This window comes from Myodes glareolus, chromosome 1, assembly GCF_982192425.1.
Source record: "Myodes glareolus chromosome 1, mMyoGla1.1, whole genome shotgun sequence".
Taxonomy (NCBI): domain Eukaryota; kingdom Metazoa; phylum Chordata; class Mammalia; order Rodentia; family Cricetidae; genus Myodes; species Myodes glareolus.
The window spans coordinates 87432446-87450491 of NC_142026.1; the positions used below are offsets into that span (position 1 = coordinate 87432446).

Sequence of the window (18046 nt, forward strand, 5' to 3'; positions counted from 1 at the left end):
ATCTTTTTAGCTTCATCAATGAATGTGGATTAAACATCACCAAAACTGATCCTGATATCCCAGAAGAAACACAACCAGTAACAACAAGTGCTTCAGGATTGGCAATGAAGGAACACAAGGCACAGACTTCTTCACCGTGTCTAAATTCCTCCTTCAAGAAGGCCCTGAATAACTAAAATTTGATATAATTTAGGGCAAGTAGCTGGTTCTACCACTGGGGACTTCCGTGGAGACTTCCCGAAAAGAAAAACCATCATGACTTAAGACCACGGCAGTAACTTAGAGGCAAATTTTGTAGGTGCAAAAATGTCTGTTTTAGGACTGGGGAGATGATGGCCCAGCAGTTAAGAGCACTTGCTCTTCTCCCAGAGGACCAGGGCTCGATTCTTAGTACCTGTATGTTGGCACACAATTGTCTGGAGCTCCAGGTCCAAGGGATCCAACACCCTCTTCTGGCCTCTACAGGCACCAGGCATGCATGGAACGCACAGACATACACTCAGGCAAATAACCCGTACACATTAAATAAAATAAAAGAAATCTTGCACTGTAGAGGAAGGACAATTTCTTATAAATAACCAACCATTCACCTTAAGACAGTAAAACCCAGTGAATTAAATTTAAAGCGAGTGGATAGAGATTTGAACAGAAATTAATCTACTAGAAAATCATTAGGAAATAAGAACAATGCTAGCAAAAGCTGGTTCTTTAGAAACAGTGACAACATTAACACACCTTTAGACGACCTGGCAAAAACGTGGGCAACTCAGATCACTAGACTCGGAAATAAACAGAGATATTTCCCTCAACCTTACAGGGATGAGAAAAGTCAAAGCATGTTATAAATGACTATAAATAATTAGATAATTTGAATGAAAAGGCAAATTACCAGAGCTGACTCAAGAAATGATAATCTGTGTAACATAGACCTGTAACAAGAGAATGAATTAGCAATTTTAAAAAATAACCACAAAGAAAGAGAAAGCACAAATGATTTATACGCAAACTCTACCAAACATTTCAAGATAAAAATACAGATTTTCACAAATTCTCCCAAAAAAGTAAAAGAGGAGAGAACACTTTCCAACTCACTTTCTGAAGCTAGTGTCCCTTTGAGACCAAATCCAGACAGACAGTGCAGGAAAAGAAGGAAGAGAATTGCAGGCCATAGACTCGTGATCACAGGACACAGACGTCCTCCCCCAGCACTAACAAGACTGAACTTGGTGGCTTTCAGGAAGAGTTACACCAACCAAGGAGAAATTGAGAGGAAGTCAGAATACCATATTGATAGAACACAAAAGTTCAAAGGCCACATGACCACCTCAAAAGATGTAGAAAAACATGGGACAAAACCCTGTACCTTCTCATGAGAAGTTTCAGGCAGTAAGCCAGGACAGAAGGGAATTTCCTCAACAAAGGCTCTTTGAACGTCCACAGAGGACACTACAGTTTACGGGGAGAGGTTGGACACTGCCCTGTGGCCGGTGTGGCTTTGGCACCAGCATCGCTTCAGCCACAAGCTTTGAGCTGGAGCTTTCAGGCATGGCAGAAATTTTGCTAAGAAAAAGCAAGGACAGTCTTCCAGACTGGAAAAGGAAGAAAAAATGGCCACTGTGCATACAAAGACCTCAAGAACCCAGTTTTAAAATTACTGGAACTAATAAATTCTCAGCAAGGTTGGAAGATGCAAAATCAATACACAAAATCACTTGTATTTCTACGTACTTCCACTGAACAATCCTAAGATTAAATTAAGAAAGAAACTCCATACAGTAAGATTAAAAGCAGTGAAATGCTTAAAAACAAATCAGATACAAGAAATTTCAATTTCTGTTCTAGAAAAAATACACAAGACTTTTGAAGAAGATGCAAATGAATGGTGGAAATATCATATTCATAGATTATGTTATCATTAAGGTGGTAATACACTAAAAATGTTCAATGACATCAACACAGTCCCTGTGAGAATCCCCACTAATTTCTTCATTGTAATTAACACACCTAGAATAATTGTCATGGGCTGGAGAGATGGCTCGGCGGTTAAGAGCACTGCCTGCTCTTTCAAAGGTACTGAATTCAATTCCTGGCAACCACATGGTGCTCACAACCATCTGTAATGAGATCTGGTGCTGTCTTGAGGGAGAGACCTGGTCAGCCATCCTCATCAACTTAGACCATGAAACCCAATCTGGACAAGTTCAACAGAAGCGCCATATACGGGCTGCCCATGTATGCTTCAGCATTGCCAGGGCATACATTTCATTCATTCAAGGTCAAGGAGAAACATCGCCAGCCTAACACACTCAAGGCCTCAGTATCACAGAGCTCCCCCAAACAGACAATAAGAAGTGCTGCGAAGAAATTAGAACTTTCAGATACTGCTGATAAGGAAGAAGTGGCTCAGCCACTTTGGAAAATAGATGCATGACTCAGAAGCTGCACTGGGTGTGTGCATAAAGACAACAAAAACATTTGTCCACACAAAAACTTTGTGCACCAGTGTTTACAGGAGTACTGTTGAAAGATAGAAGTGTCTACTAGCCGATGACTGGATCACACCTATAAACCGGACTGTCTCCGCACAGGAAGCGCGAAGCACCGAGGCGGCTCTAGCATGGCTACCCCGGAAGTCTCGTGCTCGGGGTAAGAAGGTCGCCACAAAGCATCACAGTCAGTGATCCCACTAGCAGGAGTGTTTGAGAAAGGCATCTCCATAGAGACGAAAAGGAGATCCGTGGCTGTTTAGGGCTTGTGGTTTGGGGAAGAAGGGTGGCACCTAAAGAGTACGTGCTCTCTTCTTGAGGTGATGACGATATCCCACACTTGGCCAGGGTAACAGATGCCCTAAGAGGGTGGATTTGGTGACACATGGATTAAATCCCAATCTAGCTATGTTTGAAGAGGGGGCAGTGCCTGGCAGACTGGAAGCTGTGGTCAAACCCTTAAGAGCTCTGCAGTCAACTTTGACCACACTGTCCTGGTCACCAGGGCATAGAAGGCTGGGCAGCCTCAATGTGCCCGTGCCTGACCACGCACTGCAAGGTGTTCTCTGGGAGCTGGAGCTGTGCCTCTCCACCCTGACTAAGAAGGAACATTCACACCCTCTGAGCACGTCCTGTAGGCCAGCTCCGCTGCAATAGCAGCAGGCAGAAACGCAGCCTACCTTCCCTCGATTGGGAAATGCTCATAGTCGGTCCTTCCCTCCTTGTCCCGAGTGGCAGGTGCTTCAGTGTCCACCAAGAAGTGACAGGAGTTTCTTCTGTGGAGCTTGGCATAGAGGCGAGCTTGAGATGTTTACTGGGTAAACACTGAGCCCGTGATCCTTACGTGGTGACACGGAACTTCGTGTAGATTTGTGACAGTGGAGAAGGTTTAATAAGACACTGTGCCAAATACTTTAAATCTAAAGAGGACAGGCCTGAACTGCCCTACCATGTCATAGAGAGACATAGAGAGAACACAGACCAGTCACCCACCTGCATTTGGAAAATGCGGAAACAGATGGACAACCATTCTATGGCAAACGTAGGAATGGGACCATGGGAACATGGGGAACCAGGACTCTGCTGGTTCAAAAGCTGCTGCTGACCCTGGGTAAGAGTAAAGTAATAAAAGCTAGCTTCCAGGCTCAGGTCCTGATGACTCAGTCGGAAGACAAAAGCACCTCAGAGAGCCCTAAGTCTGGGCGCCCGCCCCCACCAAGGCCACCCTGGGGAATCCAAAGTCTGCCTAGGTGGGTAACTATGGGGACAAGCGGCCACACCTCACACCTGGCTCCTGAGAGACACAAAGGAACAGCATTTTAAATGTACAGGTGTGAGGGCGAGGCCTGTAATCCCAGGGACTAGGATGCTGAGGCAAAATGATTGCAATTGAGGCCCGCCTAGGGAACTGAGAAATCCTGTCTCAAAAGAAAAAAGGAAGAACAAAGCAAAACAAACAAACAAGATGGCTGAAGACACAGCACACCAGCTCGGCACAGGTTAACAAGGGCAAGTTCTAGTTTTTTTCTTTTGTTTTTTTGTTTTTTTAGATCAGTTTTTGGTATCATTTTCAAATACCTTAAGTATATTGCTGCTTTTATCTCTATTTGCTACTGTTCTTCAATGTTTGTTTTTTTTAATGATTTATTTAACTTTGTTTCATGTGCATTGGTATGAAGGTGTCAGATCTCATGGAACTGCATTGTCAGACAGTTGTGAGCTGCCATGTGGGTGCTGGGAATTGAACCCTGGTCCTCTGGAAGAGCAGCCAGTGCTCTTAACTGCTGTGCCATCTCTCCAGCCCTTGTTGGTATTTTTAAGACAACATCTCACTCAGTTGCCCAAACTAGCCTGGAACTCACAATGTGGCCCAGGCTGGCACTGAACTTAAAGCAATTCTGCTGAGGGTTGAGATTATAGGTATAAAGGACCACACATGGCTCTTAAGTTTTTATGATCATGTATTTCAATATATATCCATAAAATACAATTAGCAAACCAAACAGTTATAACACTGATGAGGGACTTGTTAGAAGGGAGTTGATTGGAAGGGATATCTGGAGCCATCAGCTCTGTAGGGATTACTCAGAGAGTTCAGAACTGGGAGGTGGCACGGGAGCTTTGGGACCACGCTGAGTTAGAACCAACCTTTGCCTTCTATGGCCAGTAACTGAATCTCTTCTTGAGATTCATCTCTCTCCGGGGGCCTGGAGAGATGGCTCAGCAGCTGAAGAACCTATACTACTTTTGCAGAAGACCTAAGTTCAGTTCCCAGCACCCACACTGGATGGGTTTGGAATGGACTACAGAACTGTCTGCAATTCTAGGTCCAGGGAAGCTGATGCCCTCTTCTGGCCACTGTTGGTATTGCATGCACATGCACACTGCTACATACATTTACATAAAAATGAAATACAGTAAAAACTTCTCCAGGGGATCTCATGGCTAGGTCACTGCGTTACAAATTTATTGCTTAAAATTTCTCTCTTACACCTAAGTCCAATTGCTCTTGCTTTGATATAAAAGATGACTGGAGGATACTCTTTGTACTACTCAAAACCACGAGGTCATTCAGCAGGCAGGTTGATGGGTTACAGGTAGCAGAATTTCCACCACCTTACGAACTTAACCGCACTGTGGCATGCATTTATCATCTGAATCCACTGCTTACAGTGGGCCAAACAAAGGAAGAAAGCTTTAGCGGCAGAGAGAAGAACCCCTTTTAGTTTTGTGGCAGAGTACAGTATGAACAGCAGATGGGGCCAGCAGACGCGGAATCCTCCAGAACAAGCATCTATAGAGACTGCACCTCCTTCCATGCTGATTCCTGGCAAACCACAGGCCTGGTAGGCTTCATGGCCAGTGTTATTTCTTCCTGGGTCCTCACAAACCTCTTCTTGTCTGAAATAAGCTCTCTGTGAACCCAGCCCCGGGCTGTGGCAAGTGTGCCTGTGCAAAGCAGGGGAGGCAGGCCTCGGGACCTTGCGAGCCCCTGCGTCCCTCTCAGAGGCCAGAGACGCCCCTTGTAAATCCTCCCATGTCACCTCCAGAGAGAACAATTGACGACCTCCGTGCACCCACGACGGCTTGCTTCAGCAGAGAGGCAAGAGCAGGCAAGGCACACGCACACATCTTGGGCCCCTTCTAGGGTGTGGGTGTCCGGGGAACTTTCTGGAGAGCGTTATGCTTCTTTTTCACCATTGTGATCTGTCTGGGGACTGTGGTGTCCTTGGCTGCTGGGTGGATGAAGCCAAAAAAAAAAAAAAATCTCTAAAACGGGAAGGGCCTCCTGACTGTCTAGGTCTCCCTGTTTGAGGAAAAATTTCCTCCTTCAGCCTGCCCATGGTCTGGGGTGCAGTGGAAATGGGAGGGGCGTCTTCCAGGATTACTCACTTGATTCTGGAGAACACCCCAGGGAGAAGAAGAGAGGGACAGGGAGTCCCAAAGCGAGGGAGGGCTGTGTGCAAGGCCCACACGTAGAGCAAGCGTTAGCACAACGTGTGTAAGGCAGGGCTTGATGGCTAGGGCTTGGTGGCTAAGGGAGCTCGGGCGGTCGCGTTTGCTCCGTAAATCAGAAGAGCACTCGTATTCTCTAACGAAGGCCCGAGCTGCAGCAAGATGACCAGCTGTACAATTCTTCTCACAATATCTCTTGATCCAGTGGTGCCCAGAGACACCGCGCTGAGACGCTAGCCCACCATTCGTGCTCCCCAATCTACCCCATCGCTGCACCCCCACATACACACACACACACATATACACACACGTATATACACATGCACACACACAAACACATATACACACATACACACGCACATACACATATACACGCATGGCACGCACACACATACACACACTTATACACATGTGCGCACACATACACACACCACCTCCCCTTATTTCTCTCATATCATTCATAACTTCCCAGTTGAGGGAGCTCAGCGAGTCGTTAATGCTACCTTCCCCCAGGCTGAAAGCCGCCCGCGACCTTTCTTGATGGATGTCTGGCCCTTCACCGCTCTGCCTAGTTCCTGGTCAGTGCTCAGAGGGTTTTCAGTGAGAACAGCTTGACCTGGCTACACTACGAGCTGGCGGCACTTCAGATGCTGGTGTCAGAGCCCAGGAGAGAAAAGGCTGGACCGGAGCCCGCCAGGCACAGCTTCCGAGAGCTGTGAAGAACCGACCAGGGAGGCTTGGCTACCCAGCTTTCCTAGAGAAGAAAGCTTGGGGTCCTGGAAGCGCAGCACGGGAGCCTGAGGGGAGAAGCTGGAGGCAGGCCCAGCAAGGGAGAGGGTGGGGGCTTGCCCTCAACCCTCAGCCCTCAGCCCAGACGCACACACGTGCCTCCCATCCTACCTGGGTGCAGGGTCCTTTTCCTCAGGCTTGGCCCACACTCCTGGGGGCTGCAGGTCCTAACATGTGCCAGATGCTGTGAGGCACAGGGGGCATTCTGTGTCCTCGAAGGATCTCAAAGGTGGCAGAAAGCAAACACCCACCCTTCCACGACAGCTTTTGAGGAGGCTCTGGCTACGGTCACAGATTTTCCGTTCCCAGGCTCAGTCCCACCCCTGTTCCTACAGATAAGCAATTCTCGTTTTCCCTTAGGGCCTCGGTGGCCTTGTGTCTGCCTTCCGGGTTCAAAGGGCACCAGGCTGTGCCACCTACAGACGGAGCTTTTCATTCCCTTCAATTACATTTTCCATTAACTTGGTCCCTGGCCAGTATAGATTTTTCTCCTTCCGTTTGCCCCCAGCTCAGCCTCCACTCTGGTGCATTTTAATACATTTACATTTTCCCTTCCCTGAGGAGAGGCCCAGAACCAGCCATTGTTTTTAATGCCTGACACCTGAATTTCCCCTATTCCCCAGCATGTTTCTGGTTTGCCAAAGACTTTGTTCTAAGCTGTGGATTGATTTTCCTGCTTTGGAAAGTTGGAGCAAAGACAGTTTTGACTGAAGTCAGCTGTTTAGAATAATGAATCCCCTTTGGGCCTTAAGAGGAGAGCAGGCTCCACGACCACCTTCCATGGAATCTGGCCATATCCAAGTGCGTGGGGAAACCCAAGCAGGAAGAGAAGGCAGTGGCGAGGGTCGGTCCACAGACTGCTTCCTCAACAGTCCCCATGCTGTTTGCTTTTTTATAAATTGAGGGGCTGGAGAGATGATTCAGTCAGCAAAGTGCTTGCCGCACAAGAGTGAGGACATGAGTTAGATTCCAGTATACACATGCATACTCTCACACACACACTCAAACAAACACACATATACACACACTCACTCACACAAGCACACACACTCAAACACACATATACACACAAACACACACACATGCACTCATATGCAGATGCACAAGTGCACTGACACACCCCAGGGCACTTACATGAACACTCACACAAATACACATATGCACACATGCACGAACACACATACACGAATACACACACACAAGAACACTCACACACATGCTGGCTGGCCAGCCTAGCCAACTACTGAGAAGTGTTTCTTAGTTTCTCTTGCTGATAGAACACCATGACCAAGCTGGCATATATAAGAAAACATTTAACTGGAATTATGGTTTCAGGACGTGGAGTCCAAAGGCACGGCGGCAGGAACAGCCGAAAGCTCACTTCTCAAACTGAAAGCAAGAGGCCGCACTGGGAATAGCATGGGTTTTCTGCAACCTCAAAGCCCAGCCTAGTGATGCACCTCCTCCAAAAAGACCACACCTTCTAATCTGTGACTCTACTTTGCTAAGGACTCTACCTACCGTTAGTATCTACAGAGGCGGACAAGGCTGAAGCATTGACCTTCCTGGCCCACCCTCTGGTCACTTTTATTCAGCCTGGGCTATTCTGTGGCTGTGGTACCCAAGTTGCTCAATATTTGGTTACTTTCCATCCTGTGCTAAAGAGGTAAACACCAGCTCTCAAAGGAAGCGTGTGTGATGCATGGGCCAATCAGATTCCTATGGTGTAGGGTCTTGGTCATATAGCTTCTTCAAGCAAATAAACATGGGACACTACGTGCAGGGAGACTACATCTGTCCCATCAGCCTATATTCTTTGGGATTGTTTAGTTCCTTGGTTTCCAAGTCCTTCAACTTCTCAACAATGATGAAGTTACCAGAGTTTCCTGACAGTAGGGGGATAAAAGACCACTCGGAAGGTGTAACCTGGTGTCACGGTCTAAATTCTAAGCACACAGGCTGCAAGCCTAGGGTGTCAGCTCCCAAGAGCTGGAGAGACCACGTTTCCTGGGAGTATCGGATGGAAACAGTCTGGCCACCTGAGTTCCAGGGCCTCGAAGGACAACAGCGCCCCTCAGCAGCGGTCTTATCTACCAACCATAAGGAAGGCCCCTACCTACGAGGCCCCTGCAGCAGGACAAAGCAACTGCTCCTCACCTGACTCAGGCCTCCCATCCTCTCTCTCCTGGGTCTTCTCGGAGGCACTGAGGCTCCCAGGGTAGGGCAGGTGACTGAAGAGGTTGTCACACAGGAGGCTACGGCACAGTTTGGTCAGGAAGCGGAGGACATAGCCCACACTGTTCACCACGGGCAGACTCCTCAGGTGCTGTTTTCCATCAAAGGAAGCAGAAACTGGAAAACCAGAAATTGGAACTCAGAGCTGGGCACAGGAAGTGGAGAAGGGCAATTCATTTCCCTTTTATCTGTAGGTGGGCTCTATGGAGTTCCACTGGAAGTCTCGATAACGTCCTGTCTCTGTCCTGGGGTGCCACCCAGGGCAGCACGCTGCTTTAGTTGTCCGGTCCCCTTCCTCTGTGGTCCGTGGCAGTTCGTCTCCCTGTCCTTGCTTTCCATGACTGCAGCAGCAGCCCCGACCAGTGCTCAGACATTGGGAAACCTCCATTGCGTCTGGTTCATACTTTTTCTCACAGCTGGAATCGTGGGACTGAGGCCAGGGGAGGAGGGAGAAAGACTATGGAGACAAAGAACCCTTCACGGAACACCACACAGGGGCCACGTCATACCCACAGGGCGCTTCTGCGGCGTGAACCTTCCACACTTAGCGGAGCCGATGTGTCCCACACCCTCTCTGTTCTCCATATTCTGGTCCCTGGGTCCAGTCACTAAGTCTGGGTTACCAAGTCACTAAACCTGCCATCTCCAAGGGTCTTGGGGTGTTCAGCACTACTTCCTGTCTAGAACAGCAGTGGGTCCCACATCCAATTCCTCTGTAAGGACAGATTGCCCCATCTCGCCCATTTATTTTTGACTCGGTCATTGTGCTAAGCTTGGTGCGACTCTGGGACACACAATGATGTCCGGGGTTGTCAAAGGCTGTTTGTCTTCTAATGAAAATTGTTCTAGCTTTCATTTCTGGAGCTCCAATGAGGTTGACTCCTGTGTCCCTTCAATTCATCCCTCTTTGGTTTGGGGCACTTTAGTGCATTCCAAGACCATCCTGCTCCAGCCCTGCCATTGATCATTCTCCCCTGCCCTGCTTCCTCTTAGGAACGAGGGATGCAGAGAAAGCCACCAGAGTGCCGGGTGAGCTCACTGCTCCCGAGGGTCAGCGGTTTTGAACCGTCCAAGTGGGCAGAGGCTTGGCAGTGTGAACGTGCGTGTGCTCTCCTGGTGTAATTAGGTAACTGTTGCCGCTCCCACCCAGGAGTCCATCTCTAACCTGTCTGAAGGAAGAGATAGACACAGACACCAGAGTTCACCCCAAAGTCTCCAATTCAATGTATTTGCCACCAGAGGACCCAGGGGGTTTCAGGGAACACCCTCAAGAGGAGAGTCTTTAATTCAGGGCTGGAGAGACGGCTCAATGGTTAAGAGCACTGGCAGCTATTGTAGAGAGCCCGGGTTCTGTTCCCAGCACCCACACAGCAGCTCATAACTGTCTGTAACTCCCAGCACCCACACGGCAGCTCACAACTATCTGTAACTCCAGTTCTGGGAGTCTGACACTCCTCATACTTGTATACACTCAGACAAAACACCAATGGCCATAAAATAAAAATAAATATTTAAAAGGGAGGGGGGCTCTCTAGAGCAACTCTGAGTTCCAGCTCTAGACAGTAACCAAATTGTGAAGTCCAAATTGAGAGTGGCGTCCATTCCCTGAAGCACTGAGCAGGGTTTGCCCTGTCTCTCTCCTCACAGCGCCTCACCCCAGAACTGCACACCAGCTCCAGTGCGAGGGACACACAAAGACACCTCAGAGAGGACCCCCTGCTTTGACCCAGCTTTGACCCAGGCCTCCCCCACTCCCAGCAACCCCAGCAGGCAGCCTCCTGACTTGTATCGTATCCCCTGAAGCTTGGCAGATGGCAGGAGCTACCATTGCTAGTCTTTATTATAACCAGACACCAAAAGATTCCATTTCGTACATGTAGTGCTCTTCAATTTGCTAAGGCCTGTGGGACACATTTCCACACAGCCTCCTGCTGGCCTAGGAGGGTTGGGGCTGTTGTCCCGTGCTACAGAAGATGAAGCGGAGGAGAATTCTAGACTGGATTTTTCAGTTCGTGTGGCTTCCGTGTGGCACTTGTCTTTCATCTGAAGTTCAAAGTGGCTCTGATCCAGGGTCTAGCCACAGAGCTGTCATTATGCCTGTTCCAGATACTTTGCAAACCCCTGATTAGTATAGGCACTGTCTTAAAATGCTGGGTGATACGGAAACTAGGTGGGAGAGTCTCGGAACCTCAGGTCTATCCATTAAATCACATATGTATTCTGTAAACATTCATGGGATTGCATCCATGGGGGAAATCCCATCTCTTTCAAGAGGATGTGGAACTCCTGAGTTTATAAAGTCTCCCTGTGGGGGCGTGGCTAAGGCAGAGCACCCTATCAGGTATGCTGGGAGGGATCATGCAGCTAGCTCTAAAATGCTGCTCCTGCCAACCCTTAGATTGTCTGGAGTCCAGAAACCTCCTCTCACCCTTGGGTTCCTTCTCGATTCTGCCAGAATCCATGTGACGAACTTCTGTGTGCTGTGCTGTGGGGTATTCGGGGAGCGGGGTGCATTGGGGAACAGCTTCTAAATGCAGAGTGGGTACCCTGCTGTTTCTCCAGAGTCCTCTCTCCATCCCTACCCTTTCTGGGACACATGGATGCTGTCCTGTAGCCTTGTTGGGCCTCTGTCTCCAACTGTAACATGAAAAGTTACCCCACACCTAATGACCTCAAGGTGGAGGCACGAGGCTCACTCAGTGCTGTAGCGTTCTCGAAGACATCGGGAAAATAGTCCATATGACTCCCTGGGGATTCCCTCAGCCAATGGGAACTCCAAAAGTCATCCATCCTGGGATTGCTTCCCCCTCATGCCGAGGCCCTGAGGCTACAGAAAGGGGGAGCAGGAACGCCAGGCTCAGTACCAGCTCTCCCCGCTCAAGGGCAGGGCGTACAGAGCCTCTAGGACAAGCAGCATCATAGAGAAGGAGGGCAGAGAGAAGGGCCCCTCCCTCAGCCCCAGATCTGTGTCTTGATCCCTACTATGTAGCAAGGTAAGAGGATGGTTCAAGGGTGAGCAGACATATGTGGCAGAGGAACTCCAGGAGGCTGGAACTAGATTCTCCTCCTCTCCCTTGTTCACGTATCTTCTTGTTGGTACGTCTGCTGGGGTCCTTAAATATCACCATGCCAGACACATGCCCTTGACCCTAGCCATGGCTCCTTTCTTCCTTCTGCCCCTTTCCCTTTTCCTTCCCTCCTCCCCCTCCTTGTCACCTTTCTTTAGTTTTTGAGACTGTGTCTCACTTTGTAGCACAAATATCTTAGAACTCTCTGTGTAGCCCACCCTGGCTGCACACTCAAGACCTCTGGGAATCCAGACATGCATCCCCATGACCTCTTCCGCTGACTCCTTCTTAACTAACCAGGCAGGTCCATAGCCAGGAAATCTGCCTTTTCCTTGGTGCTAAGGAAGGCCATAGCCATGATGCCGAGCCGGAAGACACAGGCCTGACTCTCCAAAGCTGCAGAGCCTGGCGGTCCAGGTAGCGACAAGGGTTGGGTAGTGTGGGATAGATGGATACAGGGTTTGAAAGAGTCAGAACTCTGCATTCTGTAGGCAAATCGGCTCCTCTGGGAGCTGGCAGGTGGGGCTTCACCAGGGCTGTGACCCTGTCTAAAGAGGTGGATTGAATTGGGAGACCGCCCCAGCTGTCCTTGTGGTTGTGAGTGCTAAGGAAAATGGACAGAGTAAAGAAGGCCTGATATTCTGATCAAGGCCAGAAGAGAGGACTTCGATAAGGCAGCGTTTGAGTAGAAGCCGAAAAGGGTTTTCAGGAGCCTGTAGCATGGACCACCAGGGTAAAATATTCCAGAAAAATAAGTCAGCAGGAGCCAAGGCCCTGAGGTAGGAGAGTGGTCGAAGGCTGTAGGAAGCATAGCAAAGAAGCCATCTAACCCAAGCTGAATATGGGAGAGAGAAGTGGGCTGAGTTTGGAGAGGGAGCCAGGAGCAGTTCACATAGGCCTATGGGCCTTGTGAAGATATGGGCTTTCACTTGAACATAAGAGCGTATGGAGGATTTAGGGCAAAGATCAAGCATGGTCTTATCTTAAAACCCACTGTGGTTGGGAATGCATTGTGGATGCACTTGAAGGCAGAGGCACGGTGTTGGAAGTGGGGGGAGGATGGCGGAGTCAAGGGTGAGGCTCCAGGAGGTCATTCTTGCTCCCCAGGTCAGGTAGCAGTCTGTCAAATTGTCCTAAGGGATGCGTTCTGCTCCCAGGCTCACAAAGGCCCTGGAGCCCAGCAGGGGAAGGACACTCGGGGGGTGGCTACACAGAGAAACCATGTGCATACCACCCGCACCTCCATGCCTTACCTGACACCAGTTCACCACGGTAGCCCTGCTTGACAAGGGAGAAGACGAGCCTTGGCTGGTGTGCACAGTCTATGCATGCCTGCACCGCCTGCTGCAGGACAGCTGCAGGCCGCTCAGGCCCCAGGCGCTCAGGAAGCTGCTGCAGCTTCCTCCTCTCCAGGTATGGCCCTGCATCAGCCTGTTTGTTGATGTAGAGGCACACTGTGGAGCACAGAGAACAGCAGAAGTGAGAAGTCTGGCATTGCAAGTGCATCTGCCTGCAGGCCGCCTAGGCTGGGGCTACCTCAGGTCTGTACCAGGCCCTGGTCTTGGAAATACTGCAAAGGGCAGACATGGGACTGATTCTTCTGGTATAAGAAGGTAAAAAGGCTAAAAAACTATACTTCCCAATGGTCAGAACTTGTTCAAGGGTGACCTCCTGGCAGTGGGCAGAGGAATAGCTGGGTACCCTCTAACTGGGTAAAAGTATACAGAGGACAATTACTCTGGCTCATATGGACAGTGTTTATAAAGGTATTTCCATCTGAGTAGCTCTGTGACCAAATCTACCTCTGCTCTTCCATGGATCTCAGGTCATTTCCCTGTGAGTTTGTACCAATAAAAAACATGTTGTGAGCCAGGCAGTGGTGGTGCACGCCTTTAATCCCAGCACTCAGGAGGCAGAGGCAGGCAGATCTCTGTAAGTTCAAGGCCAGCCTGGTCTATAAGAGCTAGTTCCAGGATAGGCTCCAAAGCTACAGAGAAACTTTGTCTCAAAAAACAAACAAAACAAAACAAAAAACCAAAACCATGGTGTGATACTAACCACTTAGAAGCAGTATAATGCTCCAACAGGATCGCTGTTTATAACTTCAAGAAAGAAAATCAAAATCCACCGAACATTCAATCAAAGCCCCATACTTAAAATATTTTTTTTAAATTTTACGTGTGGGAGTGTGTTATATCTGTGTACCATGAGCCCTGGGATCTGGTGTCAGGTCCTGCAGAACTGGAGTTACAGATAGTTGTGAGCTACTGTGTGGATGCTGAGAACTGAACCCAGGTCCTTTGCAAGAGCAACATCTTAACCACTGAGCCATCTCTCCAGTTCCAAATTCCCCACACTTTTAAGATAATATATCTCATAATAAAATTTTGAACATAAATTGTGTTCATTTACTATGTTAATGTAATTTATTATGTTAATGTCGTATGTATTAAAGTATTTTAATAGGTAAGTACTATATTTATATAATACAAATCTACAGAAAAATGTCAGAACGTCTCTAATACTGGTTTTCCATATTCAGTAAATTTTCAGCAGATCACAGTGGGGAATTTTATGAATGTTTTACATTGTGGGCTGTGTGTGTGTGTGTGTGTGTGTGTGTATGCACACGTGTGTATGTGGTGCACACATGTGGGGACCCGAGGCCAGCTTGAGGGAGTCTGCCCTTTCCTTCACCGTGTGGGTTCCAGTACCACACTGAGGTCACCACACCAGGTGGTCAAGTGCCTCTGCCCACTGATCCATCTCATGGGCCACCATAAGTCCTTTTTTAGAGAAACTGTTTCTACTGAAAAGATTGCCCAATGAATCATCACTAATATGACAGTCAGTTGGGCTGAGGGGCTCAAACCAGCAGATACAAGTTCAACTTAATTCTGTTCTAAGACAGCACCCGCTCACAACTCTTCCCCCTGTGACTGTGGCATACACACCTGCTCACAACTATTTCCCCTGTAATTGTGGCGTACACACCCGCTCACAACTATTTCCCCTGTAATTGTGGCGTACACACCCGCTCACAACTCTTTCCCCTGTAATTGTGGCGTACACACCTGCTCACAACTCTTTCCCCTGTGACTGTGGCATACACACCTGCTCACAACTCTTTCCCCTGTGACTGTGGCATACACACCTGCTCACAACTATTTCATCTGTAACTTAACGAAAATTGCCCAGCAGGTCAGCCTGACTCCAGACTGCTCTGATAAAATGTGCCCTGCCCTCTACTGCCAGGTCAGCTGTTTGAATATTAAAAGTAACAGTAAGGTTATCGTGACCTGATTAGAAAAGCCCAAAGATGCTCAATACCAGATTCTTAACAAAGGAAGAATTCCCCAGCTTGCTTCTTGAGAAAAGCTACGCCGGAAGTAAGGTGGAAATGCTACTTCCTCCTCTTCAGTGGCACTGTGAGGTTCTGCCTCATGCGTATTGTTGACAGTATTAAATGGATGCAAGAAATAGAAATTTTACAAGAGTAAAGTCAAATTGAATGTTAATAACAGGGTCGGATTTTCTTACAAATGTCAGTCGCCTATCTTAAGTGTCTGTCCTCCAACAACTTAAGCATCTTACCTCAGAGGTCACTGTTTCAGGGGAGTATTGTTTTTTGTTTTGTTTTGGTTTGGTTTTTGTTTTTGGTTTTTGGTTGTTGTTTGGTTTTTCAAGACAGCATTTCTCTGCGTGATACTAGCTGTTCTGAAACTCACTCTGTAGAGCAGGCTGGCCTCAAACTCACAGAGGTCCACCTGCCTCTGCCTCCCTGCTGGGGTTAAAAGTGTGCACCACCACCTCCCGGCCAGCAGCGTGTTAAGGACTTTAGGAGGTGACTAGTGGGACTTTGGGGATGTTAAGTAATAACAGCAGACAGGCAGTTTCCATGTTTTCAAGCAAATCTGAGTTGGGTTTTATTCTTCTTGCTTTGCTCATAAGGAAAGGGGGGCGGAAGTGCTCAGAGGGTGGCTCAGATCTACAGCCATGGAACTTCCAAAGTTCACTACATTCCCCAAGACTGCTGCTCCCACTTGCCCTCACCTAGGAGACAGGCTCTGTAGCAGGCAAGAGAAGGAGACCTTGGCTATTCAGTTCTCAGGAGCTGAGGGGAGAGCTCAGGCTCTGAAGATCCCAGAGAGGAGCTGGGATTGCTCCGGCAGGGGCTGCTGGCAGGGAGGGCAGCTAGGTTTCCTGGAGGGTATGTCTGAGCTGAGTGTGAGGCAGCGATGGGGAGACTAGACAGGAAGCTCACCCCAAATAGAGGAAGAGAGTACACTAAGACCCTCCAGACTGCACCTGGTGAACAGGTGAGTGGAATCCTGGAAAGGGGCTGGGGTGGAGGCAAGGCTGGAACCAGCAGGACTTCTCAGCTGGATTAACAGCTTTAGTCTTTACCTGACAGTGGGAGGGGAGGGGACTAAAGGAATGGGAGCAGGGAGTGAAGTTGTGATGAGGGCTCTCTCTCTCTCTCTCTCTCTTTCTCTCTCTGTGTGTGTGTTGGGGGGGGGGGGTGCACGCATGCATGTGTGCCTTTGTAGCCATAGAACTACTGATACAATTGAGATGAAGCTAATGGTTGCTGATTCACCATCATCATCATCATCAAAGAGAGGGAGAGAGATTGGAATGGGTGCTACACTATGTCGGGGCATGTGGTAGCAACTGGAAGTACAAACACAAAATGGACACACTTAAGCGAGCACACTCCCATGCGTCCGCTGCTCCTACCTGCCTATCCAAAGAAACCAGCGGAACCCAACATTCCCAGAAAACAGTTTTAAAATAACCAAACACGTGCTTTCAGAGACCAGGACTGTCCTATCTGCTGCCCAGCTACTACGCCAGGTCTTTCTTTGATTTGTCTCAGGAAAACTTTTCTTTTTGTTAGAAACAGGGTTTCTCTGTGCAGTCCCAGCTGTCCTGGAATTCACTTTGTAGACCAGGCTGACCTCAAACCCAGAGATCAGCCTGCCTCTGCTTCCAGTGCTGGGCGCTGGGATTAAAGGTGTGCACTGCCACACCTTGTAAAGTATCTCAGAGAAATTCTTAGACTTATAAAGTAACTGTTAGATGAAAAGACACCCTGGTCCTAGAAAACCATTGCCACCTTGGAGTCTATTTTATTACCTGTAAGAGCCTCCTACCTGTAAGAGCCTGTGGGACCACCAAGCTGGGGATGGTGGCTGCATCCTGAGGAATGGAGCTGAGGTCAGGTTCTGGGGTACTCCGTGGAGGTGACAGAGCCAAGGGAGTCATGAGCACCGGGGGCTTGATCTGCAAGAGAGTCTATGTAAGCAGTGAACATCTCGAAATGCTCCCCACACCACCCGGGTCTTTCCTGGAGGTCTGCTAATTCTCAGCACTCTTTCTTGCTTCTGCATCTTTTTACTGCTCTGCTTTGGGAAAGGAGCTTCGGGATTCAAGTTCACGTGCAAATTATAACAGATTATAGCCATAAGATAGCTCTGTCTTCACCCTTACCTTGGTACTACCCAGGAAATGACAACACAAGGTAGTGGGTGTTGGAACAAACAGAGGCATGAATGGTTAAGACCCAGGGTGCCCCTGAGAGCAGGCTGCAGATCCAGGGCAGTACCCTGCTCACACCTCTGTGCTCTGTAGATACTGGCCACGGGGCTTTCACTGTAGCCACCAGGAGATGGACCATGAGGCTCTCCTTGCTCTCTGATGAGCTCACGGCATGCTAAGCGTTCTCCAGGTTGCTGACTAGCTGTTCAGGGGTGACTTCCTATGGCAAACTGTCAGACACAATCTGGATGGGACAGGAATGGGCAGCCACCACTATGAAGGTCTCCCTGGAACCACACGCAAGGAGATGGAATCTGCACTAATGGACTTGGCAAAGGCCAGCCGATGATATTGGGTCAATAGGCCACCTTGCACTTGGCACTAGGTGGGTCAGAGTAATGGAACGCTGTAGGGGATACATGGGGACAGATGGTAGGTGCAGTTGGAAGGTGGCATAAAACGCCAGTGACT

General features: G+C 48.7%; 1 protein-coding gene across 4 annotated transcripts in view; it reads right to left on the reverse strand.

Annotated features, from left to right (window-relative positions):
* The window catches only part of Scml4 (Scm polycomb group protein like 4), a 106023-nt gene that overhangs the window by 15730 nt on the left and 72247 nt on the right, over positions 1-18046 (reverse strand). For all 4 annotated transcript variants that reach the window (XM_085690855.2, XM_085690858.2, XM_048425051.3 and 1 more), the window contains 3 exons: positions 17191-17320; positions 13288-13488; positions 8889-9083 (listed from right to left, as the gene is read on the reverse strand). In XM_085690855.2, the coding sequence (XP_085546981.1) occupies positions 8889-9083; positions 13288-13488; positions 17191-17320 (526 nt within the window). The remainder of the gene's footprint in view (positions 1-8888; positions 9084-13287; positions 13489-17190; positions 17321-18046) is intronic.